General features: G+C 38.4%; 1 protein-coding gene across 3 annotated transcripts in view; it reads right to left on the bottom strand.

The window, feature by feature from the left end:
- FNIP1 (folliculin interacting protein 1) overlaps nucleotides 1-25,725 on the bottom strand; it is a 132,668-nt gene extending 106,943 nt beyond the window's left edge. For all 3 annotated transcript variants that reach the window (XM_060143529.1, XM_060143528.1, XM_060143530.1), the window contains exon 1: nucleotides 25,548-25,725. In XM_060143529.1, coding sequence (XP_059999512.1) covers nucleotides 25,548-25,639 — 92 coding nt within the window. In that variant the 5' untranslated portion in view covers nucleotides 25,640-25,725. The remainder of the gene's footprint in view (nucleotides 1-25,547) is intronic.
- Nucleotides 25,726-27,339: the final 1,614 nt, after the last annotated feature.

Below are 27,339 nucleotides of genomic sequence, written 5' to 3' on the forward strand. Positions count from 1 at the left end.
TGTCCATGTCACTTTCTCACTTCGTCCCAGCTTCCCCTTCCCCCTCCCCGTGTCCTGAAGTCCATTCTCTATGTCTGCGTCTTTGTTCCTGTCCTGCTCCTAGGTTCTTCAGAACCTGTTTTTTTTTTTCAGATTCCAAATATATGTGTTAGCATACGGTATTTGTTTTTCTCTTTCTGACTTACTTCACTCTGTATGACAGTCTCTAGGTCCATCTACCTCACTACAAATAACTCCATTTCTTCTTACGGCTGAGTAATATCCATTGTATAGAAGTGCCACATCTTCTTTAGCCATTTATCTGTCAATGAGATTGCTTCCATGTCCTGACTACTATAAACAGACCTGCAATGAACATTGTGCTTCATGACTCTTTTTGAATTATGGTTTTCTCAGGGTATATGCCCAGGAGTGGGATTGATGGGTCATATGGTAGTTCTAAGTTTTTTAAGGAACCTCCATACTGTTCTCCATAGTGGCTGTATCAATTTACATTCCCACCAACAGTGCAAGACGGTTCCCTTTTCTCCACACCCTTTCCAGCATTTATTGTTTGTACATTTTTTGATGATGGCCATTCTGACCAGTGTGAGGTGATACCTCACTGTAGTTCTGACTTGCATTTCTCTAATGATTAGTGACGTTGAGCATTCTTTCATGTGTTTGTTGGCAATCTGTATATCTTCTTTGGAGAAATGTCTATTTAAGTCTTCCGCCCATTTTTGGATTGGGTTCTTTGTTTTTTTGATATTGAGCTGCGTGAGCTGCTTGTATTTTTTGGAGATTAATCCTTTATCAGTTGCCTCGTTTGCAAATATTTTCTCCCATTCTGAGAGGCGTCTTTGAGTCTTTTTTATGGTTTCCTTTGCTGTGCAAAATCTTTTAAGTTTCATTAGGTCCCATTTGTTTATTTTGTTTTTATTTCCATTCTCTAGGAGGTGGGTCCAAAAGGATCTTGCTGTGATTTATGTCATGGAGTGTCCTGCCTATGTTTTCCTCTAAGAGTTTTATAGTGTCTGGTCTTACATTTAGGTCTTTAATCCATTTTGAGCTTATTTTTGTGTATGGTGTTAGGGAGTGTTCTAATTTCATTCTTTTATATGTAGCTGTCCAGTTTTCCCAGCACCACTTATTGAAGAAGCTGTCTTTTCTCCACTGTATATTCTTGCCTCTTTTATCAAAGATAAGGTGACCATATGTGCATGGGCTTATCTCTGGGCTTTCTATCCTGTTCCATTGATCTATATTTCTGCTTTTGTGCCAGTACCATACTGTCTTGATTACTGTAGCTTTGTAGTATAGTCTGAAGTCAGGGAGCCTGATTCCTCCTGCTCCATTTTTCTTTCTCAAGATTGCTTTGGCTATTTGGAATCTTTTGTGTTTCCATACAAATTGTGAAATTCTTTGTTCTAGTTCTGTGAAAAATGCCGTTGGTAGTTTGATAGGGATTGCAATGAATCTGTAGATTGCTTTGGGTAGTATAGTCATTTTCACAATCCAACAAAAGCTCTTTTCTTGAGAGGAAGGAGGAGTCTGAGAAGCTTCTACAGCCAGACAAACAGTACTGATAAATGTTTCCTCACGATCTCTCTCAGTTAATTACTGAAGATCATTAAGTATCTTCTATTAATTCATAACTTATTCATAGAATTATAAAGCTTTTATAAATATCACCTAAACAAGTAAGTAAATTTAAGTGTGCTACATATTGCTTCTGTATTAAGGTATATAAAAATGGACTGGATTCAAGCAAGTTGCCAGTTTCTCAGAAGTTCCTAGTTTCATAGAAGTATATGCACAAGTAAAAATAATTATGATCAAAGAAAGACTCTAATGCATACTTAAGCTACAGTGGAACATTAGTGTTTGTTTAGTATTTAGTTCCAGCTCCAAACTACTATAAATAAGACATGAGACACCAAACAAACCTACGTAATACCAACTGGTACTAGAAGACAACAGGGCTTTTTCCCCCTCCCCCAGCAAACAGTTATTTTATTGTGCATGTTATGTTTTCAGAAAGCTGATTAATCTTTCCTCTGAGCTTTTAAAATTAACATATAAAACATATCAGTGTATATTTAACTGAAGATCTGACGGGAATAAAACATAAAATCCCAAGACATCTTTTGTACACAAACAAAACAAAACGGTTAAGGGTAAGAAACAGTTCACTAAAACAACAAAAAAACCTATCTAATCTAATAATTTCATGTTGTATTTATAAAACATTTTAAGATAGCACTCTTTATAGTTAGCTCTGCTCTCTAGGTAAGTGCAGAGTTTTATGCTAGTAATTTTTATTTACTCCTCATCATAATTAACAAGTTGGAAAAACTGAATTTAGTAAACACATAAAAAGTATTTCTAATCTCCAGCTTCTAAAACATCGTCTCTAATTCTAAAAATTTAACTTTTCAGATATCCATTATATACTTAAGGAAAGCCAGACTACATAGTTGAGATACTGCTTAGATTTCTTACTGCTATAAATCCACTGTCAGTGGTTGCCAACAGTTAGAAGGGAGGAGGGGTCTGACTGCAGGGGAGCAGCACAACGGAATTCTTTGGGGCACTGGAATTGTTCAGTATCAGTGGTGGTGGTTGCAATAATCTAGTCATGTATTAGGAATGAAAATAAATATATGTATATGTTCTTACCAGCACTATTCACAATCGCCAAGAAGTGGAAAAAGCCTAAATGTCCATCAACAAGTGAATGGATAAACAAACTGTGGTATGTACATACAATGCAATATTATTCAGCCATAAAAAGCAATGAAACATGCTATAGCATGGATGAATCTTGAATACATTATGCCAAGTGAAAGAAGCCAGACATTAAAGGTCATATCATATGATTCTACTGATATGAAATATCCAACATAGATGAATCCACACAGACAGATAACAGATTGGTGGTTGCCAGGGGTTAAGGTGGAAGGGAAGCAGAAACTGTTTAATGGATAAAGGGTTTGCTCTGGAGTCTTGGAAATGTTTGGAACTACTTAAAAGTAGACAGATAGAGGTGATGATTGCACAATACTATGAATGCACTAAATGCTACTGAATTGTTCACTTTAAAACGGTTAATTTTATGTTATATGAATTTCACCTCAGTAAATTATATACATATACACATATATGAAGCTTCATACAGAAGCAACATGATGACACTAATGATGGTGCTAATGAAAATGATGATGATACAGTGGTAGCGATATGTGCTTCCAAAAAACCTGGGAGAGCATAGTACCTGCCTTCAACATACTTAGTATTTACGGTATATGGAGAACACGTGGAACCATTAAACGCAATCACTTAAAAAAAAAAAAAAAAGAGTTCCATCCCTCTGAAAATACAGTTACAGTATAAAAGGAAAAACAGATTCTCATTTGACCAGAAAGTCTTGTTTAAATGACAAAGCTTAAAAACAATTTCAGTAAACCTTTGATATCACAGTTACTGACATTTGGCTTTGACAGCTGTCAGTTCATGAAACTCACCAAGAAAGTGAAAACATGGCCTTGTCTGGAGACCATAAGCTGTTGGTGATGGTGGGGAGGGAGACCTTGTCATCAACATAGGAAAGAGCAACTGTGATGGGTAACTGCTTCCCAAATGCCAGAGCTGAGCTATATGTCATCCAGATCACAGGACATTAGAGCAGAGGGCCAGAACTCATGCCTTCATTCACTCAGCAACTGGCATCTTCTGTGTGTCATTTACTGTGCCAACCAGTGGGTACACAAAAAAGAAGAAAACTCAGGCCCTAAACTTCAAAATATCATAGTTCAAATTTAAGCCTCATGAGAATGTGGAAAAACGGAATTCTCATACATGACTGGTAAAGTAAAAACTAGTACAACCACTTTGGAAAATAATGTGGCAAAATCTAACAAAGCTGAACATACACATATCTTATAACCTATAAATTCAATCCAACATACATACTCAACAGAAATGTGGATATACCTTCCCAAAAAAACTTGTACAAAAATGTTCATAGCAACATTATTCTTTACAGCTTCAAACTGGAAATGATCCAAATATCCATCAACACAGTAGCCTGGGTAAATAAATTGTGGCATACTCAAAGGAATACTGTACTTCAGTAGTTCTCAACCAGACTCTGCCCGCCTCCCCAGGGGACATTCAGCAACATCTGGAAACATTTTAGGTTGTCATAACTGGGGGGCGTGCTACTGGCATCTTGTGATTGGGGTCAGGGATGCTGGGAAACATCCTTTGATGCACAAAAGAGCCTCCCCTATAACAAAGAATGTCAATAGGGCCACATCTGAGAAATCCTGGCCTACAGCAATGAAAACAAACTAGACTACATACACTATATGGATAAACACAAACATAATGTTGAGCAAAAAAGAAGCCAGACAAAGAAAAGAGCATATGTATGGTTCCATTTATATAAAGCTCAATATCAGGCTAAATTAATCCCTGGTGTTTGAAGTCAGGAGAGTGGGGATTGAAAGGGTCATGAGGAGGACTTCAGAAACACAAGCAATGTTCTGTTTCTTGAACTGGGTACCAGTTACCTGGCAACGTGTGTAAATTCATTGAGCTGAATGGTCAAAATGTGGACACTTTTCTTAAGTATGCTATTCTTCCATAAAAAGTTTGTTTTAAAAAGAATTCATAGGACTTTATACCACAAAAAGGGAATTTTATTGTATGTAAATTTTAAAAACAAAAAAATTTTAATGCTTTCCTACTACAAATCAGTTAAAATTCATTATCACATGGGTTAATATTTCTCTGAAAAATTTCTCCTTTGGAGTCTGAGAATTCCAAGTCTTAGCTATGCCACTTGCCAGTTGTGTTGATCTTGACCAAGTTACATTTTTCACATTTATATCTTTTTAAAATTACAGAAACAACAGACCTTATTTGCAACAGCCAGGTGAATACAAACAACAAACAGGTATAAAATATGAAAAACCCACCCTACCAATCCTTCTTCTCAGACCTAACCACTCTCAACACTTTTCTGTTTCCATCTAGACTTTTTCCTATAAGTATGTACAAATAGCCATGTTAACAGAATTCAATGTTTAACTCTCATGCATTTATAAAAGCAAGATCACACTGCATACTACCCAGCAACTTTTTAAAATTTAATATATGTGTAAATCTCTACCACGGAATACAAAATTACCATATTCTATTACAGAGCTACCCAGTGTTCCAATGTATATACCATAACTTATTTAATCGATCTCCTAATTATGGTCACAGTTAACAACTTAAACTGGAAACAACTTCAAATAATGCTTTAATAAACATCAGAATATGCTTACATGATCACTTTTACACAACTGATGCTCTCCAAAATAGTTGTACCTACACTCCACAATCATAAAATAGGGCTTGCTTCACCACTCTTTTACCGTAACAATATATCATTCTTTTTAACCTTTGTTAGACAGCTTAGTGAATTATAGACATGACATCTTGATTTGTATTTTTTAATTACTGAGGTTAAGCATCACTCAAAATGTTTAAAGGTCATTTTTTAAATGTTTTCTGTTAAGTTTCTTGTTTATATCCCTTGTGGAGGAAGGTATATAATCACATTAAGCTTCATCTTCCTCATGTGCAAAACTGAGCTAACACTACTTGTCTCACAGGATGACTGAGAGGTTAAATGAGAAAATGGAGTATAATCAGGGATTGATAACTTGGGCTGTACATCAAAATCATGTTGGAGAGCTTCAAAACAAACCAAAACAATCACCTGCCCAAAATCCTAGAAGATTGAGAATTAATTCCAAGTAGGGCAACCTGAAGGCTTTTTAAAGAAATCCACAGCTGATTCTAAGGTACACATCAGCAAATTAGAAAATAAAGGTCATATGTATAACTGATTCACTTTGTTATAAAGCAGAAACTAACACACCATTGTAAAGCAATTACACTCCAATAAAGATGTAAAAAAATAATAATAAATAAATAAATAAAAAATAAAGGTCATTCCTTTTCCGACATGTTACCAAATATGTGTTCTGTTTTTAGATATACACAGAACCTCTACCACTGGATTCAACATTTCTTGGAGTTGGAAATTCTACTAAAAGCAGTCTTCTACTACTTTCACTTCCTAGACTGATTAGAATAGCTGAATAAAAATATTTTCAGTTTTTATGTGCAGCTAAGACTAAGGCCCAAAGTAAACATTCTTATTTAAGAAGCACATTATGTAAAAGTGCATTGTGCTTTGGCTGATTATTACAATAAAACCTCATAATTTATCTTTTCCTACATTTCAAAAACATGCATAATCTTATACTACACTATTTCAAGTATATGATAGATGGCATTTATTATTGTTTATTGGGAAATTTCTTCTGAACCAGAATGTATCAATGCAAGAGAAAGACATGTTAACACATGGTAATTAAGCAAAAATCAAAAGAAAGCATCTCGGGCTTCCCTGGTGGCGCAGTGGTTGGGGGTCCGCCTGCCGATGCAGGGGATACGGGTTCGTGCCCTGGTCTGGGAGGATCCCGCATGCCGCAGAGAGGCTGGGCCTGTGGGCCATGGCCGCTGGGCCTGCGCGTCCGGAGCCTGTGCTCTGCGACAGGAGAGGCCACAGCAGTGAGAGGCCTACGTATTGCAAAAAAAAAAAAAAAAAGCATCTCCACAGATGGTGCTGGATAAGCTAGATACTTGTATGGAAAATACTGAGCTCACCCCATATGTAAAAATTAACTAAAAATAAGTCATAGACCTAAACATAAAACCTCAAAAACTATAAAATTTATAAAAGAAAACAGGAGAAAATCTTCTTGACCTTAGAGTAGGGCAAAAATTGTTTAGAACACACACAAAAAAACATATATATAAAATCTTTAAAATATAATAAACTAAGAAACTTCACCAAATTTAAGGCTTCTGATCTTTAAAAGATACCACTAAAAAACAGATGCAAACCAGAGATTGGAGAAAATAAGCTAACAAAGAATTTTTATCCAGAATACATAAAGAAGTCTTACAACCCATAATAAGTAGTACTTCAATTTTTAAATGGACAAAATAATTGGACATTTTACAAAAGAATACATATGAACAGCCAATAAACACCAAAAAATATGCTCAACATCACCAGGCATAAGGGAAAGGCAAATTAAACTACAGTGAGATGCCACTACACACCCACAAGTGCTGATGATAACTGGAATTATCATACACATTTTTAGTGAGAAAGTAAACTGGTGCAAGTGCTTTGGAAAACAGTTTGGTGATTTCTTATTAAGTATACACTTGCTTACAAACCAGCAATTCCACTCCTAGGTATCTACCCAAGAGAAACAAAAACGTGTTCATACAAAGACTTATACATGAATGTTCATAGCAGGTTTATACACAATAGACCCCACAAGCCAGAATTAATCTAAATATTCATCAACTGGTACATGGATAAACAAATTTTAGTATATTTATATAATCAGATACTGGAATACTATAATGGAATAAAAAGCAATGAGCTACTGAAATAAGCAGTATTTGGATGAATGGATGAATCTCAAAAACATTCTGCTGAGTGAAAGAAACCAGATACAAAAGAGTACATAGGGCAGGATTTCATTTACATGAAATTTTAGAATATGCAAAATTAATCTGTAGTGACAGAAAGCAGATCAGAAATTGTCTGGGGGCAGGGTGAGCAGGGATTGGTTACTGACTACAAAGGGGTACAAGGGAACTTTTGAGGGTTATACAAAGTTCTACATCTTGACTGTAGTGGCTGTTACACAGCTGTATACATTTGTCCAAACTCATAAAGCTATACTGATTTTAAAATGAACCCAGGATTTGTTTTAATCAGGTATGGTAAGACACAGACATGGAAATAACTGCCATGAAGAAAGAAATTTATACTCACAATTCCCTGGAATTAGGAAGAATGCCGGACCACAACAGGCCATATGCGGAAGCACCAGGGTGGGTCAGGAGGCAGAAGGAATGGGAGGAAAATGAGGCAAGAACCTTTATTGTGGTTTTCACAAGAAAGAATGGCAAAGTAAACAAGCTAATCAGGTTTAGGATTGGCTAGTTTGAATAATTTCAGTGGTCTCCATGGTACATAAACTGCCCCTAGTTGGCTGGTACCTGGCCCTGGGGTGATTAGAGCAGGGAAGTAGTGGCCCAGGAGGGTAAGAGCTCAATATAGGAGGTAGGTGGAGGGTACAACCAAAGGAGGATTGGTTGGTTTGCACATGAAAGGCACACTTCTGGAGGAGTCCTTTGCTATCTCTAGGAATTAGCTAGCCCTAGAAGGGGCAGTTGTTCAACTTCCCTCTTATGTAAAAATTATAAATTTACTGTCAGTGAGGTTTTAGCTACATCCCAAGTTTTGTAATATGGCATTTATTACAATTCACTTCTAATTATTTTAAAATTCACTTCTAATTATTTTAAAATTCCATTTAGGATTTCTTCTCCTTTGACTCATAAGTTGTTTCCATAACTGTTCTATAAATGTTAGAAAAGAATGTGTTACCTCCAACTTCCAATTGCAGATTTCTGTATGTCCATTAAGTGTTGACTGTGTTTTTAAAATCTTTTTTATTCTTAATAACTTTTTTCTACTTCATCTTCAATAATTAGGACAGGTATGTTAAAACTCACCTACTATAGTAAGTGTATGCATTTCTCCTTGACAATTTCTTCTTACATATTATCAAAACTTCTTGGTAAATTAACCTTTTATTATTGTATTTATCACTAATAATTTTTGTGTCTTAAACTCTATTTTATCTGGTATGACTGGAGCTACACCAGCTTTCTTTTGGTTTTCTAGATATCTTTTTCTACCTTTTTGCTTTCAATCTTTCCGTATTGGTGTACTAGGGTATGTATCTTAAACAGTAGCCTACAGCTGAATTTAATTTTTTTCCAGCCTATCAAATCTTTGTCTTAACTGCATTATTTAGTCTGCCTTCACTTAATACGATCCTTATAATATGCTGGAATTTATTTCCACTAGTACATTATTCTCTTTCTTTGCACTTGTTCTGTGACTTGTTTCTTTTCCTATCCTTTCATACATTTTTTTCTACATTCCATTTCTTCTATTAATTTGGAAGTTACATACTTCAATTTACCATGTAACCTTGAAATTTTAACATGCATACTTCATACTTTATTATCTTCATCCTCAAAAGATAAAAGAACCATAGAATTTTTTTTTTTAATTAATGTATTTATTTTTGGCTGCGTTGGGTCTTTGTTGCTGCACGCGGGCCCTCTTCACTTGAGGCGAGGCGGGGCTACTCTTCGCTTTGGTGCACGGGCCTCTCATTGCGGTGGCTTGTCCTGCTGCAGAGCACAGGCTCCAGGCACGCGGGCTTCAGCAGCTGTGGCACACAGGCTCAGCAGTTGCGGCTCACAGGCTCCAGAGTGCAGGCTCAGCAGTTATGGTGCACGGGCGCAGTTGCTCAGCGGCATGTGCGATCTTCCTGGACCAGGGCTCAAACCCATGTTCCCTGCATTGGCAGGCGGATTCCTAACCACTATGCCACCAGGGAAGCCCCCTAGAACCACAGGATGTTTTTGTTTTTTGCTTTTTACATCTTTATTGGAGTATAATTGCTTTACAACGGTGTGTTAGTTTCTGCTTTATAACAAAGTGAATCAGTTATACATATACATATGTTCCCATATCTCTTCCCTCTTGCGTCTCCCTCCCTCTCACCCTCCCTATCCCACCCCTCTAGGTGGTCACAAAGCACCGAGCTGATCTCCCTGTGCTATGCGGCTGCTTCCCACTAGCTATCTATTTTACGTTTGGTAGTGTATATATGTCCATGCCACTCTCTAACTTTGTCACAGCTTACCCTTCCCCCTCCCCATATCCTCAAGTCCATTCTCTAGGTCTGTGTCTTTATTCCCGTCTTACCCCTAGGTTCTTCATGACATTTATTTTTTCTTAAATTCCATATATATGTGTTAGCATACGGTATTTGTCTTTCTCTTTCTGACTTACTTCACTCTGTATGACAGACTCTAGGTCCATCCACCTCATTACAAATAGCTCAATTTCGTTTATTTTTATGGCTGAGTAATATTCCATTGTATATATGTGCCACATCTTCTTTATCCATTCATCCGATGATGGACACTTAGGTTGTTTCCATCTCCTGGCTATTGTAAATAGAGCTGCAGTGAACATTTTGGTACATGACTCTTTTTGAATTATGGTTTTCTCAGGGTATATGCCCAGTAGTGGGATTGCTGGGTCATATGGTAGTTCTATTTGTAGTTTTTTAAGGAACCTCCATACTGTTCTCTATAGTGGCTGTACCAATTTACATTCCCACCAGCAATGCAAGAGTGTTCCCTTTTCTCCACACCCTCTCTAGCATTTATTGTTTCTAGATTTTTTGATGATGGCCATTCTGACTGGTGTCAGATGATATCTCATTGTAGTTTTGATTTGCATTTCTCTAATGATTAATGATGTTGAGCATTCTTTCATGTGTTTGTTGGCTGTCTGTATATCTTCTTTGGAGAAATGTCTATTTAGGTCTTCTGCCCATTTTTGGATTAGGTTATTTGTTTTTTTGTTATTGAGCTGCATGAGCTGCTTATAAATTTTGGAGATTAATCCTTTGTCAGTTGCTTCATTTGCAAATATTTTCTCCCATTCTGAGCGTTGTCTTTTGGTCTTGTTTATGGCCACAGAATGTTTTAATTCTACTTCATTCTCTCCATCTCAACTACCCTCTAGCATGGTACTATTTTCGAATATTTAAGCTCTGTTTGACATGTCTGTTGTTTTTATACTACCAATATCTGTGTAGATTTACCCACGTGTCTCATTTTATATTGTCCGTTTCTTTTTCCTTACCATTTATTTTTTTTAATTGAAGTACAGTTGATTTACAATGTTGTGCCAATCTCTGCTGTACAGCAAAGTGACTCAGCTTTACACATATATACATTCTTTTTTTAATGTTCTTTTCCATTATGGTTTATCCCAGGAGACTGGATATAGTTCCTTGTGCTATACAGTAGGACCTTGTTGTTTATCTTAACCATTTATTCTTGCACTGCAAACATTTTTCTATTAGTGGAAATCCCTCACCTTTTGTTTCTCACATATATATGTATGTTAGACTCTCAAACAAGTCTCACTATATATCAATTCTAGGTTGATATTTTGTCTCAGCAGCACAAAGCTATGTCAGTGGATTCTTTGGAAAACAGAATGGCAGTTCTTCAAAATTTTACACATACCGTATGATCCAACAATTTTATTCCTAATATATGCCCAAGAGAAATGAAAACACGTTCACACAAAAACTTGTACACAAAAGTTCACAGCAGAATTACTCATAATAGCCAGCCAAAAAGTGGAAACAACCCAAATGTCTACTAACTGATGAACGGACAAATATGATATCCCATACAATGAGATATTATTCATCAATATAAAGGACTGAAGTACTGATACATGCTATAACATGAATGAACTTTAAAAACATATGCTAAGTAAAAGAACCCAGTCACAAAAGACCATATATTGTACGCTTTCATTTATATGTAATGTCCAGAACAGGCAAACCTACAGAGACAGAAAGTAGATTAGTGGTTGTCTAAGGCTGGGGGAATGTGGGTGGTAGTGGGTAGGGTAATTGAGAATTACTGCTAATGGGTACAGGGTTTCTTTTCTGGTGATAAAAATGTTCTAATATTGGGAAGTCCCTGGCAGTCCAGTGGTTGGGACTCCACTCTTCCACTACAGGAGGCCCGGGTTTGATCACTGGTCAGGGAACTAAGATCTCACAAGCCATGCAGCACAGCCAAAAAAAAAAAAAAAATTCTAATACTGATTGTGGTGATGGCGGCATAACTTTGTGAATAAACTAAAAACAACTGAATTACACACTTTAAGCGGGTGAATTATAAATTTATAATTTATATAAAGTGTAAATTATATCTAATGAAGCTGTTATATATTTTTTTAAAAATAGCAGACACATTTGCTAGATACAAGCACAAGAAATGAGTGATACAGCCTATATTAACTAGCTTTATTAGAAGCTTCTAAAACTGAAGATCACAGCTACAGTTGCGGTACAAAGAACCACCTCGGCATTCAAACATCAACATCAGTCCTCAAATTTCCAAGGACCATCTATTGTTTACAAAAATTTCACCAGCTCTCCCAGAGATTCTGATGCATACTAAAGTTTGAGAATCACTGAAATAATCTAATAATCAGCATAAATAGAAGCTAAATCCATTAGGTGAACAGCTGATGGGCAACTTTAAAATGGAGGAATCAGGCTCACACCACCTGAACCTGCTGATCAACCTTAGCACCACTTAAAGTGGGACAACCAGAGGTTATGTGCTTCCTGATAAAATGCAGTAAGAAGTACACAGCGCCCCTACGAAGTAGTCTTAGGAAACAATACAAAACAAACAGGAAACAGAAACAAAACAAAACCCTGCACCTAAATCCAATCAAGTCTGAGATCTAACTCCCAATTTAAAGAAAATAAGGTGGAGAGAGGAACAAGGTAAAGGACACAGTGAAGATGAAATCAGATCCAAATCCAAATATGCAATATTCTACAGACAAATTAGAATCCAACTTCAAACTCTAAAAAGACATTTCTGAGACAATCAGGGGAAACTGAACATGGACTGAGTATTAAGTATTAAGGAATCACTGTTAATTTTCAGGAATAACAGTAATCGTTTAGAGATTCATACTCAAGTATTCATGAGTGAAATGACAGGATTTTTGGAGTGTACTTTAAAATATTCCAACAACAACAAATAATAGTATTAATATTTAAAATAAGTTGAGGGAAGAGAGAATGAAACAAACAAAAAGAAACAAAATGTTGATAACTGTTAAAGATGGGTACTGTTATAACATTCTCTTTACTTTTTGGTTTGAAGTATTTCATAAGTTTAAAAACTTTTTTAGGAAATCCAGGTTAAGCACTGGTACACTGATACATTCAAATCCCATTCAAATGACAGTAAATGAAGTGGGTGTGTGTGTGTGTGTGTGTGTGTGTATGTGTGTGTGTATACATATATATACACACACGCACACAAATATATACATATATACATACATATTTAAGACAAAGACAACATGAGAGGAAAAATTTCAAGCATAAATAATTGAAAGATGAAAAGTAGCAACTAACTTTTCAAAAACATAAGCAGCTACAACCTAAATGTCAATAAATGTCTAGGAGCAACCGAACGATTCATCTCCTCAGAGTCCCTGAGAAGCAAAGGCCTTGGAAACATAAGGCCCTTTGGAAGGTAGAGGAGAGACAAAGGAACAAAAAGCATATCCTCCACAGGATGTCAAAATGTCCTTCATCTTCTCTCTTAACCCACCCCTTATACGTAACAAATATTTATGTTCTTGGGAAACTTGTCAGAGTTGCACCAGCCTCAGGGCATCTCCAGATTGAAAGGCCCATCAAGTATAAACCAATGCATTTTTTAAAAAAAACAAAGGTACAGGTTCATCACTGTGAAATTTCAGAACAAAATAGAGAAAACAGAAAATTCCAAAAGCTTCCTGGGGGCTGAGAGTTATAGCTCCAGCCTTTTCAGTATCAATATTGGAAGACAGAAGACAAGGGAGCAATACCTTCAAATTTCTGAATTAAAATGATTTTCAGCATAGAACTGTGCATCTACTAGATTGCCAACCAAACACAAAAATAGAATAAACACTTTTTCACACGTGCGAAGTCTCAAAAAATTTATCTCTAACAATCATTCTCAGGAAGCTCCAAGAGGGATAGGCAGCACCAAAACAAGGGAACAATCCAAAAACGAAGAAGTCATGAAAGCCAGTCTACAGGAGATCCTAACTTTTAAAGGTCAAAGGAATTTCCAGGAGGAAGGCAAAGGAAGGCTCATCATGTTGCTGTGGAGCAGACCTACAGGGCAAGAAGTACAAACTAGAGCCAGAGAAGGGCAGATGGTTCCAAGATGGACATATCCAGGAGGAAAAAGTGTTAATTATCAACTATCTAGGGACCTCCCTTGTGGTCCAGTGGTTAAGACTCCACGATCCCAGTGCAGGGGGCCCAGGTTCGACCACTGGTCAGGGAAGTCGATCCCACATGCTGCAACTAAGAGTCCACATGCCGCAACTTAGGATCCTGCATGCCACAACTGAAGATCCCCAAAGACCCCACAGACCACAACTAAGACCTGGCACAGTCAAATAAAGAAATAAATATTTTTTAAAAAGTCAATTATCGACTAGGTTTAACTAAGAGAGAGAAATTGTTTTGACAGGTATTTTATGGAGCTGTAATACTTAGCTAAAGATTTCAAAGAAAACAGGGCAAACCAAAAAAAGAAAAAGAAAAAAAGGCAATTAACTCCAAGAGATAAGTAAAAAAAAGAACAATAAAACATAAAATATATTTAGCTCAGCAGTAAACATTTATAATACAATAATATAGTTAACCTTGATTATCTAAACTAACCAAAAATTGTAATATTGGAAGAATGAAGAAGAAAGGGAAGGGTATGCATGAGTGTGTGTATATGTGTGCATGTTTAAGACCTAAATCTTTACCAATACAAGAAATTAATGTCTAAGATGAATAAATTTTTTATAAAACAGTCTATTCATATTATTTATAAATATAAAAGCAAATACTTAAGCAAACATCAAACAATTAAAAAACAGTTGCATCTAGGTTCAGGACTGGGTTGGAGGAACTTACTCTAAGTAAATTCCTGCCATAATGTTGTTGGGCTGGGGGCAAAAAATTCAACACATAAATTTAGAGTCAGATTCACATGTAAAAAGCTTGTCTATGGGCTTCCCTGGTGGCGCAGTGGTAGAGAGTCCGCCTGCCGATGCAGGGGATGTGGGTTCGTGCCCCGGTCCGGGAAGATCCCACATGCCGCGGAGCGGCTGGGCCCGTGAGCCAGCCAGTCAGAAGTTCCATGGGTCCAGGAGCCACTTACGTCACAGCGGGTGCATTAACATGGGGTTTTACTGTCTAATGTTTAAACTACGTTCAGGTATTTCTTTGATTATTCACAAATAATATTTATTATATTTCTGCATTCAATAAATGTATAGTATATATGTTTTATATTCTAAAGTAATTAGGAATTAATAGAAATTAATATAAAACTTAATACAAAATCCCTATTTGTGGGAATCATATCACTACTCGATTTCATTCACCTTCTCATTAACATCACAATCTGTAGTTTCTTGATATAAATGGAAAACTTTAAAAATTATATAACAGACCACAACAGGGTGGGAAAGCAGGCCAAAAAGCTGCAAAGAGCCTGACAGCTGCATCCTACAAATGGGATCATAACAGTATAAACTGAAACCCACATGCCCTTGAAACCAACTCTGCCACTCTATTAGGATTACACTAGGGTGTAATCTCTCTGTGGTGACTTGGGATAAAATGCCATTGTGTCAAGGGATACTATATACTGGGCAACGTGAGTACAAGGAAGCAGATCCCTAGAGCTCTGGCTGTGTCCCCAAAGAGCCAGGTTAAATTGTTGCTCCACTTCCCCATAAGGTCTGCTTAACAATCAGAAGGTCTAAGGACCTAGTATGCTCAAATGGAAAAGAAATTCCATGGTACCTCAAAACCTCTTGTGTTCTTGCAATAAACTCCCACTACCAAAAAGAATACATTACTCAATGGATAAAAGAATGAGTTCATTTACTCATTCTTTTATCCATTCAGCATATACTGAGTACGTCAGAGAAGACTCTGTGTACACACACATATACACACACACATTCTGAACGTGAAAAATGGTAGGAAGGGGAAGTATGAGGTGTTACAAGAGATATAAATAGAGAATCTAACCTATTCCTGGAAAATCAGACCATTCTCGCTATCTTAAAAAGATCAAAATAACAATGGAATTTTCCTTTAAATTGGTAAACACTGATGTCAAAGAAAAATGTGCTCAAAGTACAGAGAAATAACTACTTTAGACAAATAACCCAAGACAGAAACATCCTTGGTTAAAGGAATTAAAATTTTTTCAATCAGTGACTATTTTTATTCATTCATCAAATATTTACTGAATGCCTTCTGTGAGTCAAACACCAGGAATACAGCACTAAACAAGTTAGACCATGGTTGTGCCCTATGGAACCTACAGTCTAGTGAAGTATATAGGTCCATAAAGAAGCAATTACAACCCAAGAAAATAACTGCCTTGATGCGAAAACATGGTTTCTATTGTAGCCTTAAGAGAGATGTGTTGTAGCCATGTAATTTCAAGCAGTGTGCAAACATGAACCAGAATATTCTCAAGAAACATCAAGTAATCTGATTCAGAGCCCACAGCTAGAGGAAAAATTAGAAGGAAGACTGGAAAGAATAAACTGAAGGATGAGGGAGTGTGGGAAAGAATTTTAACATTTGAGAGACTACCATGCCATTTAATCCTCAAAACAACTCTAAGATGGTAGGTACAACGGACAATCTCTTCAGCATCCTCTCCCCCACTGCGACATGCATACACCACAGCACCTTTAATGATGACATGATACTGCTTCCCAAGGTTATATATACAGGAACCACTGGGGCAGGGATCTGAACCCAGGTCCATTACAGTAAGCTACAACTCTAAAGGAGGCTGACATGAAAAGCTGAAGAGCTTGGACTTCGTTTAAAAAAAGGATCTGGAACTCAAATGTCTGAATTTATATCTTAATTATATCACTTACTAAATGTGTGACCTGGGACAAGGTCCTTAACTTCTCTGTGCCTCTATTCTCTCATCTATAAAATAGGGATAATCAGACCTACTTTATAATAAAGCTATTGTGAGAAGTAAATGAATTAATATGTGTAGAGCACTTAGAGCAGTGCTTGGCACAGAGCAATCCTCTATTAAGCAACAGGGAGTCAAAGGAGATTTCTGAGTGAATTGACCAGAATTATGGTTTAAGAAAGTCAATTTAGCAGGATAGTATAGAGGGGAACACACACGAAGTGGGAAAGTTATGGCAAATTTTTACGAAAAGCATTAAAGGTCTAAGTGAGATGATGGCAGTGGAAAATGAAAAAGAACTAAGATGTTGCAGAATTTGAATCAACAGGACTTAACAAATGACCAAATGAGGCAATTAGAGGAAAGAGTAAAAGATGATTCTCTTTCAACTTGGTAGACTAAGAGAATGGTAGTGCCAGGAACAGAAGTAAGATTGTGTAAGACTAGCTTAGAACTCCTTTTAATAAAGAAGATTCTACACGGGGAGGGGGAAGGATAAGCTGGGACAAAGTGAAAGAGTGGTAGTGTATATATCGACATATATACACTACCAAATGTAAAATAGCTAGCTAGTGGGAAGCAGTCGCATAGCATAGCACAGGGAGATCAGCTCAGTGCTTTGTGACCAGATGGAAGGGTTGGATAGGAAGGGTGGAAGGGAGGGAGACGCAAGAGGGAAGAGATGTGGGGATATATGTATATGTATAACTAATTCACTTCGTTATAAAGCTGAAACTAACACACCATTGTAAAGCAATTATACTCCAATAAAAATGTTAAAAAAATAAAAATTAATTAAAAAAAATAAAGAAGATGGTTATGTTTTACATGGGGGAGTTTTTTTTTAAACAAGTCTCTCCTAAAAGATAACTTAAACTCATCAAGATTTAAGACAATAGTTATTATATTAGTAAGAAATGAGGTCCAAGTTTTATAAGTTGAATATTAAAGCTGCATTTTTTACTAAGCTATTTTCTTTCAATAAACATGGTTCCAAAAAACAAATCTAATACCACTACTTAGAGATGGAAAAGCAAATCAAATTAACAATAAAAAGCTGGGACAAAGTGAGAGAGTGGCATGGACATATATACACTACCAAATGTAAAATAGATAGCTAGTGGGAAGCAGCCACATAGCACAGGGAGATCAGCTCGGTGCTTTGTGACCACCTAGATGGGTGGGATAGGGAGGATGGGACGGAGACGCAAGAGGGAGGAGATATGGGGATATATGTATATGTATAGCTGATTCACTTGGTTATAAAGCAGAAACTAATACACCATTGTAAAGCAATTATACTCCAATAAAGATGTTTTTAAAAAAAAAAAAATTTGTATTTCTTATTGCAAAATTAGACTCTTAGAACCAAATATTGATTTCATTAACATGAAATTAACTTAAAATTCTCAGCTTGTCACTTTAATAAGATACGCTCTCACAGGAGTCTCTGTAAAGAATATTATAACTTCTATCTCTAATATAAGATTAAAAGGTACAGTTTATGAAGGGGTTTTTTTTTTAATTTAAAAAAACTTGTGGGCTTCCCTGGTGGCGCAGTGGTTGAGAGTCTGCCTGCCGATGCAGGGGACACGGGTTCGTGCCCCGGTCCAGGAAGATCCCACATGCCGCGGAGCGGCTAGGTCCGTGAGCCATGGCCGCTGAGCCTGCACGTCCGAAGCCTGTGCTCCGCAACGGGAGAGGCCACAACAGTGAGAGGCCCGCGTACCGCAAAAAAAAAAACAACAACTTGTGAATGAACAAATGTTTAAAAATCACATTAAATAAAAACTTCTTAACTATGATTCTTACAAACATTGATAATATTGAGATGCTAGCCTTTAAAAACTTCAGAAGCTCAAAATGTGACATAAAATCAGAATACTGAAAGTGAAAAGATAACGCAGCACTACAGATTGCTTCCCCTACAGAAATAGAAAGCTTTAGCAGTGAAGCCATTTCCTCCCTTTTCATTTAATACACATCTCACTCTTTCCCCCAAACATGCCCCCTCAAAAAAAAAAAAACCATTAAGATCACCAGTTATCGCCAACTTGACAATTCCAACTATACTTTTCTGTTTTTGATCTCATAAGACCTGTCAGCAACCAGCATACAAAACAATTTATCACTCCATCATTTTTTAAACACTTCCCTTTCTGAGCTTTCCTAACGCCACACACCACTGGCCTTCCCCCAATCTCTCTGGCCATTCTTTCTTTGTAGACTTTCCTCCCCCACATCTGTACATTTTAGATTTCCTCAGTACAAAACCTGTTCTTTCCAATTCTCTACCTACACACACCCTTTTCCTAGATTATCTCACCCATTCCCTTAGTTTTAATATTGACCATTGACCCTAAGCCCAAGTTCATTATCTCCAGGCCCACGCTCTACTGTGAACTCCAGATTTACTTTATTAAACTGACAAATAAATATCTCATTAGTAATTAACACTAGACCAAATGTCCAAAACAGAACTTCTGACTCTTTCTGCCCTTAAAATTATTTAATATATTCATTCTACAAATATTTACTGAGCACAAGCTCAGGCACTGTGCTGTATACACTGACTCACAATGTGAACTTGAGGGAGAGAGATGATAAGTTGTAAAAAGAACTATGAAGGATATAAACAGTGTGCTCTGACAGAGAATAGGGGAGAGAGCTGCTACTTTTGATGAGGTGTTCAAGATGGGCCTCCACAGTATCATGGTCTCTCCTTCGAAAACGGTGTCTACCTAGCTGCTCCAGACAGAAACCTAGGCATTTGTTCCCCACAAACAACCCATCATGTGGCTTACAAGGTTCTAACTCCAAAATACACCTTGAAGTTGAAGAGGGCTCTCAAGCAAGCAAAGAGAGGTGTGGACAAGTAATGACAGCTGTGATAGATGTCACAGCAGGAAATACAGAAACCTATGGAAGAAAATTACAGTGAAACCAAACTCAGGGAGAAATCAGAAATGGCTTCCTGGAGAAAGAATAATTAGGATAAGCCCAGATGATCAGTACAAAAAGCTAAACAAAAAGGTATATAAAACTATGCCAAAAACAAAGAGCAGCACAGCATGGCACATCCCAAAACCTAAAACAAATCCAAGGTGTTAAAATCATAGAAAAGGAAGGTGATTAGATTAAGACAAGTCCAGAAGAAAGCAACAAGTTATCAAAGATTAATGAGATCAGATCATGTCAAAGGGCACAGAAGTCAACTTGAAAAGTCTTCCACTGGCTAAATACGGGACAATTTGACGGTAATGGATTAAAACACATTAAAATCCAAGAGGTGATGGTAATACTAAAAAATGATAATTAAAATGAAAACCTTCATTGAACTCATCATAAATTATTCTCAAAAGTGATAAACTTTGATGCTGACTTTCCTGTAGCAAATAACCAAATAAGTAGTAAGAGAAAGTTCTTCCAGGAAATAAATGCAGAAAGAATTAAAGAATCAGAATATTACCATTTGCATCCCCTAACAAGATAATGGATTCAGGCAATAATCAACAAAAGACGCTAAAACCATTAGTGAAGGGTGAAGTTTATAATGGAAGAATAAAGCTGATACCACCTGAAACCACTAATCAATCTTAGCAGCACTAAAAAATGGGACAACCAGACATTACGTATGGATACGAAGTACACTGCAAAATCTTTGGAATATTTTAATTAAAAAAAAAAACTGGGGCTTCCCTGGTGGCGCAGTGGTTGAGAGTCCGCCTGCCAATGCAGGGGACACGGGTTCGTGCCCCGGTTCGGGAGGATCCCACGTGCCGCGGAGCGGCTGGGCCCGTGGGCCATGGCCGCTGGGCCTGCGCGTCCGGAGCCTGTGCTCCGCACCGGGAGGGGCCACAGCGGTGAGAGGCCCGCGTACCGCAAAAAAAAAGAAAAAAAAAAAAAAACTGAACCTGAATCTAGTAAAGTATCTAACCACCAGTTTTCAGGAAAGAGAGAATAAGTTATAGCAGTGGTTCTCAAACTTGAGCATTCAGAATCACCTGGAGGGTCTTGTTAAAACAGAGATTGCTGGGAACCAGTGAATTAAAGGAAACCATTAGAGAGCAAACAGGCAAATAGACAATGTGGGAAATTTCATAGGAAAAATACCCAGTTTAAAAACAACAAATGCTATTTTTAAAAGAGCGGGGGGAGGCCGTTGTGGAATAAAAATTACTTAAGACACATAACGGTAAATTCAATATGCAGACTGATTCAAACAAACCTACTGTAAAAAGACATCCTGAGACAACTGAGAAAATTTGAATATAGACTAGTAGATAATATTAATAGATGTATATATATATATATATATATTTTTTTTTTTTTGGCTGCATTGGGTCTTTGTAGCTGCGCACAGGCTTTCTCTAGTTGCATCGAGCCGGGGCTATTTTTTGTAGTGGTGTGCGGGCTTCTCATTGTGGTGGCTTCTCTTGTTGCAGAGCACGGGCTCCAGGCACGTGGGCTTCAGTAGTTGTGGTACGCGGGCTCAGTAATTGTGACTCGCAGGCTCTAGAGAGCAGGCTCAGTAGTTGTGGCACACGGGCTTAGTTGCTCCACGGCACGTGGGATCTTCCCGGACCGTGTCCCCTGCATTGGCAGGCGGATTCTTAACCACTGCACCACCAGGGAAGTCCCTAGATATATAATATTAATAGATAATATAAGGGATAATAATAGATTAATGGCTATGTTAAAAAATGACCTTATTAAAAAAAATTAAAAGGTCAAGACTAGAGATTTCACAGAAGCTACACCACCACAGGCTATGTTAAGGAGTTTGGTCCTAAACTGTCCTAAACTGAATGGTTTTATACATAAGCATGAGATCATCACAGCAAAAACAACTTCTGGTTGTGAAAGCCATGCACTAAAGCACTGCATTAACTGCTCAACATGATTTATCTCTTTGAATCCTTAAAATACCTCTGTGTTGTGGAGATTTTAAATTCTATACCATTTTGCCTGCTGACCATGATCAGAATTAGCATTTTTTTAAAGGATGAAGTGTTGAGAATAGTTTGGAGAAAGGCAAGAGTGATGACAGAAAGATCAGTTAAGAGGTTGTTAACTGATACAGATAAAAAGAGCAAACGTTCATGTATTAGGAATAAAATAAAAATACAGAAACTGTTTTTTGAACAAAACATGAATTATGTCCTACAGATATATAACTCTAAAACAATCTTCTTCGTCAAATTAGGCTTCTTTCAAGAACTTTTTTTTGAGACTTAGCTTATTTATTAACACAACGCAGTTTAGTGTACCTTCACTAATATACCTCATGACAACCCTGCACAGTTGCCATTATTAACATCATTTTTAGATGAAGAGAATTTTATTTTTAAAGCAATCATTTTATATGTACTGCAGTTATTAGACTTACACTTAAATCTTACTTCCCCTGGAAAGTGGCCTGATGGAGAAAACATAAAGCAGTATCTTCCCTGTCTTTCCCAAATTCTTTAAAAGATTAAAACAAATTACTGTTTTAGTTTTATATATGATTAAAATAATATTCTCCCTGTGATACCCTACATACTTACCTCCAGCTCAAGAACCTTAGATAGGACAAAGCACCAGAAACCTATAAGGTAAGGGAGTTCAGACTGAATGGAAAGGGGTAATCCCTGACCATCTTTTTCAGTGGAGTAACCATGAAAAACAATACTGAAAAGCTCCTAAGACTTCTCTATTTCAGGTCTTTCCTACCCAAGAGTCCTATTATGGCTTATGACTATTGAGCCTCGTATATTGTTTACTCTAGGAACTGACTCTTACAGGCTGAGCTATAGTTAGTTGCCAATGGCTGTGTCCAAGCCTTATTTAACAACTTACACTGACTAAAACAAACAAAACCAAAAAAGTATTCTAGAATGAAAACCATGGTATACTGGAATAAAAACTAAATTTTAGTCTACTCAAAAACAGGAGTTACATAAAAAGATGCGAAACACCGTTTATTATTTGGAAAATGCAAATTAAAACCACACAAGATACCACTATACCCATTAGTATGGGAAAAGAATCTAAAAAAGAGTGGATATGTGTATTAATATATGTATAACAGATTCACTTTGCTGTATACCTGAAACTAACACAACACTGTAAGTCAACTATACTTCAATTTAAAATTTTTTAAATAAATAAATAATAAAAATAAATTTTTAAAGAGACTCCAATATGGTTAACATAGTATATTTTATGTTAGGTGTTTTTTACAACACAAAAATTTTTTTTAATTTAAAAAAATCAGACTAACAATATCTGGATTTGGAGAGAATCTGGAGCAACTGTAACCTCATACAGTACTAGTGGGAATACAAATGGTACAAATACTTTAGAAAAGTTCGGCAATTTTTTTAAAAAGTTAAGCATACATTTAGCATATGACCCAGCAATCCCACTCCAAGAGAAATGAAAATGTATTTCCGCATAAAGATTTGTTCACAAATGTTCACAGCAGCATTGTTATTACAGCCCAAATCTGAAAACAACCCAAAAGTCTGCCAACCAGTGAATGGATAAACTGTGGTATACCCATACAATGGAACACTATTCAGCAAAAAATGGAACGAACTACAGATAAATGCAACAACATGGATGAATCTCAAAATCATCACTCTGAGTTAAAATAGCCAGACACAAAAGACTATAAACAGTATGATTACATTTATATGAAATTCCAGAAACATCAAAACCTCTGTTATTAGACAAAAGCAAGTCAGTGATTGCCCTGGGTGAGAAGGCATTAAGAAATGATAGCAAAGGGGCATGAGGGAATTTTTTGGATGATGGAGTGTTCTAAAACTTCATTGGGGTGGTGGGTACACGACTGTATACATGTAACAAAATTCATATAACTATAGACTTCAAATGGCTCGATTTTATTGTATGTAAATTATAGCTCAATGAAGGTGTTAAAAAAAAAGATTGGGTTGATTAAATTTGCAAGTTACTAAGTGTGTGACATTACCCAGTTTTCATTTCCTCACATGTACACTTCTACGCATTTTTCCGTATTGTACTGCAGTTTTTGTGCTTACACATAATTCTTACACATAAAAAGGATCATGTAGTTATCTATACTGCTACTTGCCCTATCTCACAAGACTGTTGTGAAACATCACATGAGATAACTGATGAGAAAGTGCTTTGGCAACTCTAAAGTAGTATTACACAAACATATAGTAGAGTTTACATTTTAAAAAAATAAACTTTTTTTCACAAGAATAACTTGAGATGCTTGGAAACTTGGGTACCCCAAAGTAAATCTTTACCCAGAAATAGAAAACCTATTCAAATGTCACCTTTTTAATATCCCTCCTGAACTTGCTTTCTACTAACCCTTGATTTACTGTATGGCTCAATGTAGTACTATCTATACTGCACTTTCATTTTTCAAAAGAAAAACACTAAAGAAATCTTTAAAGTCATTAGATAAGCATGGCAAGACATTTATTTCCCAGTAGAAAAGACCAAAAGCTAGATAACTTTTACTAAGTACTGTTCCAAGATGTTCACCACTGAGATTTTTCTTCCTCTAAAAGTCAAATTTCTTTCCATTTAATACTTCAATTCCACAAGTTACTGAGTGTTTAGTAATGGGACCTGCATTAGCAAGAGAGAGTGAATAATTTTAAGATTATCAAAACCTTTTCAACCAGTGTGGTACACTCATTTCAGACTCTGGCTACTGCAAAATTTAACAGATACTCATCTCTTCCTACTACTACTGTACAACTGGGCTCTATGCTATCCTACCAGGTTTGAGTGATATTTGACATTTAGCCTAGTTACATTTACAAGTTTCCACACGGCAACAAGTATGAAGGCTGTCTGAAAGACATAATCTCTTCTTCAAATGCAGTTTCGAAACTAAATTTTACCTAGAATTCAGGTTTATATTCTATTGTCTTACAATTTTTAAAAGTTTTTCTATCAGCAACAGGTACTGTAACCAAAAATTAACAAAGCCTGTAATACCACAAAATATGTTGCTACCGTTCTCAATTTTTAAAAACTCGTTTTTAGTAACAGTTCCAAGGGGGTGGTCAATTTTACGGCCATGCTTCATTTGATTCAGCGCAGCTTCATTCTGGTCAGTAAAAACCACAAACTCTTAGGTTTCACATTTCTCCTTCGGCAACATTAAAGCCACTGGGTCCGGTATCTGCACACCTCCAACTTAGGTTTACAAGAAATCTGAAATAACAGCAGCTTGCCTACACGCTCCTCCGGCGTTCTCTACTCCGAAGGTTGGCCAAAACGTGCGGCTCTCTCCACAAGAGCAACCAAGCTGGAATGGAGCACCCGGAGGACGACTGGCCGCGGGGAGGAGGGGAGAACTTTTCGGCCCGGAGGACGGCGGTAGAGGTCCAATCCAGCCCGCGCCCAACTCTACGCGTCGCCAGGAAGGCGTGTGGACCCTAAGCTCAGGCCGCGATGTTGGGTCCGGAGGGGCAGAGTAGCGCGTGGCTGCCGAGCAGGACGTAAACAAACAGCCCCGGACGAGGGGGAAGGGGCAACCGTGGGAGAGGGGGGTAGGCGAGAGAGGACCTCGCTCGAACCATCCAGCGCAGGTCTGCAGCTGCCCGGCCCCTCCCGACCGCGGCCCTGATCCCGGTCCCGGGGCGACGCTGCCGCTCAAGCGTAAGCACCGAAAGCCCCAGCGCCTTTGGAAGCCAAAGCCCACTAGGCCATCGGCTCCGCGCCCCTCGCTGCTCGCCCCTCGCCCTGCAGCGACCTACCTGAACGCGCAATCCGGGTCCCTCGCGTCCCGACCGGGTGCGCCCAGACCGCTCCTCTTGCTGAAGAGCTTCTGGAACAGCGTAGGGGCCATGATGGCCACGGCCAGGCCGGGGTCGCTCCACAGGGCACTCGCCAGGCCCCCGCTCTTAGAGCTGCCCCGCCACCCCCATAGGCGCCTCAGTCATATGACAGAAATTAGTCACTTCAAACGGCCACGGCGCGCGGGGCGGGGCGCGAGGCAAGGCCGGCGTCCATTGGCTGGCGGTGAGCCGCATCACGTGGTGGCGCGCGGAGCAGGGTGCAAGGCGGGGCCGTGGGGCGGAGCTGGCGCCCATAGGCTGGCCAGTGGATGTCCTCACGTGGCAGCTCACGGGGCGGGGCATGCGCGGAGGAGAGGGGCGGGAAACTGGGGTGGCTGGGGACGTGAAAAAGGAACGTGCAGCGGTCCCGGTCCTTCTCCGTGACGCTGTTAGTTGCTACCTTAGTCTACAGCAGGGTGCCGCGGGGACGACGCCGGGGACTTTGGAGTGTAGAAACCTTCCGCTTCCCGCATCCACGACTAAGAGAGAAGTTCAGGACCCCACTGGCAGTCGCCCCTCCCCCGCCGTCCTCCCCTCAGTCTCTGCGGCTTCGCGCCTCCGTCCGCGCCTGGCGGAGTCCGGCGGCCCCCGGAGCAGGCCAGGTGTGCGAGCGTACCCGTGGGGCCGCGGCACATGCTGGACTTTAAGCCCGGGACCACAGGCCCGCTCACGCTGGGCCGCGAGAGGTTTGGGCTCAGAGCTTAACTGAGCGGGGCTGGCTCACGGGTCTGGTGGAGGATCTGCCAAGACGCTCCCCGCAGCCATGCCTCCCGGCAGAGACGGCCTCGGCCAGGCACTGAGGGCAGCGGCCCTCGGTGTTTACCACTTGCGCCTCGAACCCTGACACACCGGGAATTAGCCCCTTGGAAGAGCTAGCCATAGGAGGCTCAGGATTTACACTCAATGTCTAGGTATGGAGAGAGAGAGAGGAACTGTGAAACTGTGAACAAATCAGTTTAATAGGCGGAAAACCCTTTCCAAAGAAAAACATTGCTCATTAATGACCGTACAGTCTACTTAAACCCAGGGAACCAAAATTTATCAGGGTTTGGATCAAATTGGTCTTACAGATCTTCAGTTCCCCTACTCATTCCCCTACTGCCCCTCCAGCAGGAGGAATTTTGTACCATGGGACGCAATTCTCTGACAGATATGAATGTCTGGAAATTACTGGTATGTGGTTTGGAAGGTTAGATTAAAATACTTTTTTGAGAATTTCACTTAATAAGGCATACAAATCAAATTGTCTCTAAGTGGCTGCCAGCTCCCACTGATTTGCAGCTAGAGTTTATGCTATGAAATAAGTGGCCTTATATAGAAAAAAGAAAAGTAATAGCCAGAGTATGTATCTCGGAGAATTTCAGTGGTCATGTAACAACGTGTTGTTCAGTTTCAATGTTACAAGAATTTTTAAAGCACTATTTATAGGTGATTAAGAAATTAATTTATTCCTTCCACAATGTCTAAGTGTCCCTGGTCTAGGCACTGGGGATCCAAAATTTAAAAGATAGGGCTAACTTTCTATATGAGGAAACAGTAAATAAGTAAAAAAGGTAATTTGAAATTACCAGTGTTGTGAATGAGAAACAATGAAGTGAGTGGGGGAGGTCTCTCTGAGGAGGTGACATTTGAGGTGCTCAGGTTAAGAGTCATTCAGAGTTGCTCCGTACATTGCCCAAGCTCCAGAATTACTGAGCAATACAAGGTCAAA

Source organism: Lagenorhynchus albirostris, chromosome 3 (genome assembly GCF_949774975.1).
Source record: "Lagenorhynchus albirostris chromosome 3, mLagAlb1.1, whole genome shotgun sequence".
Classification (NCBI taxonomy): domain Eukaryota; kingdom Metazoa; phylum Chordata; class Mammalia; order Artiodactyla; family Delphinidae; genus Lagenorhynchus; species Lagenorhynchus albirostris.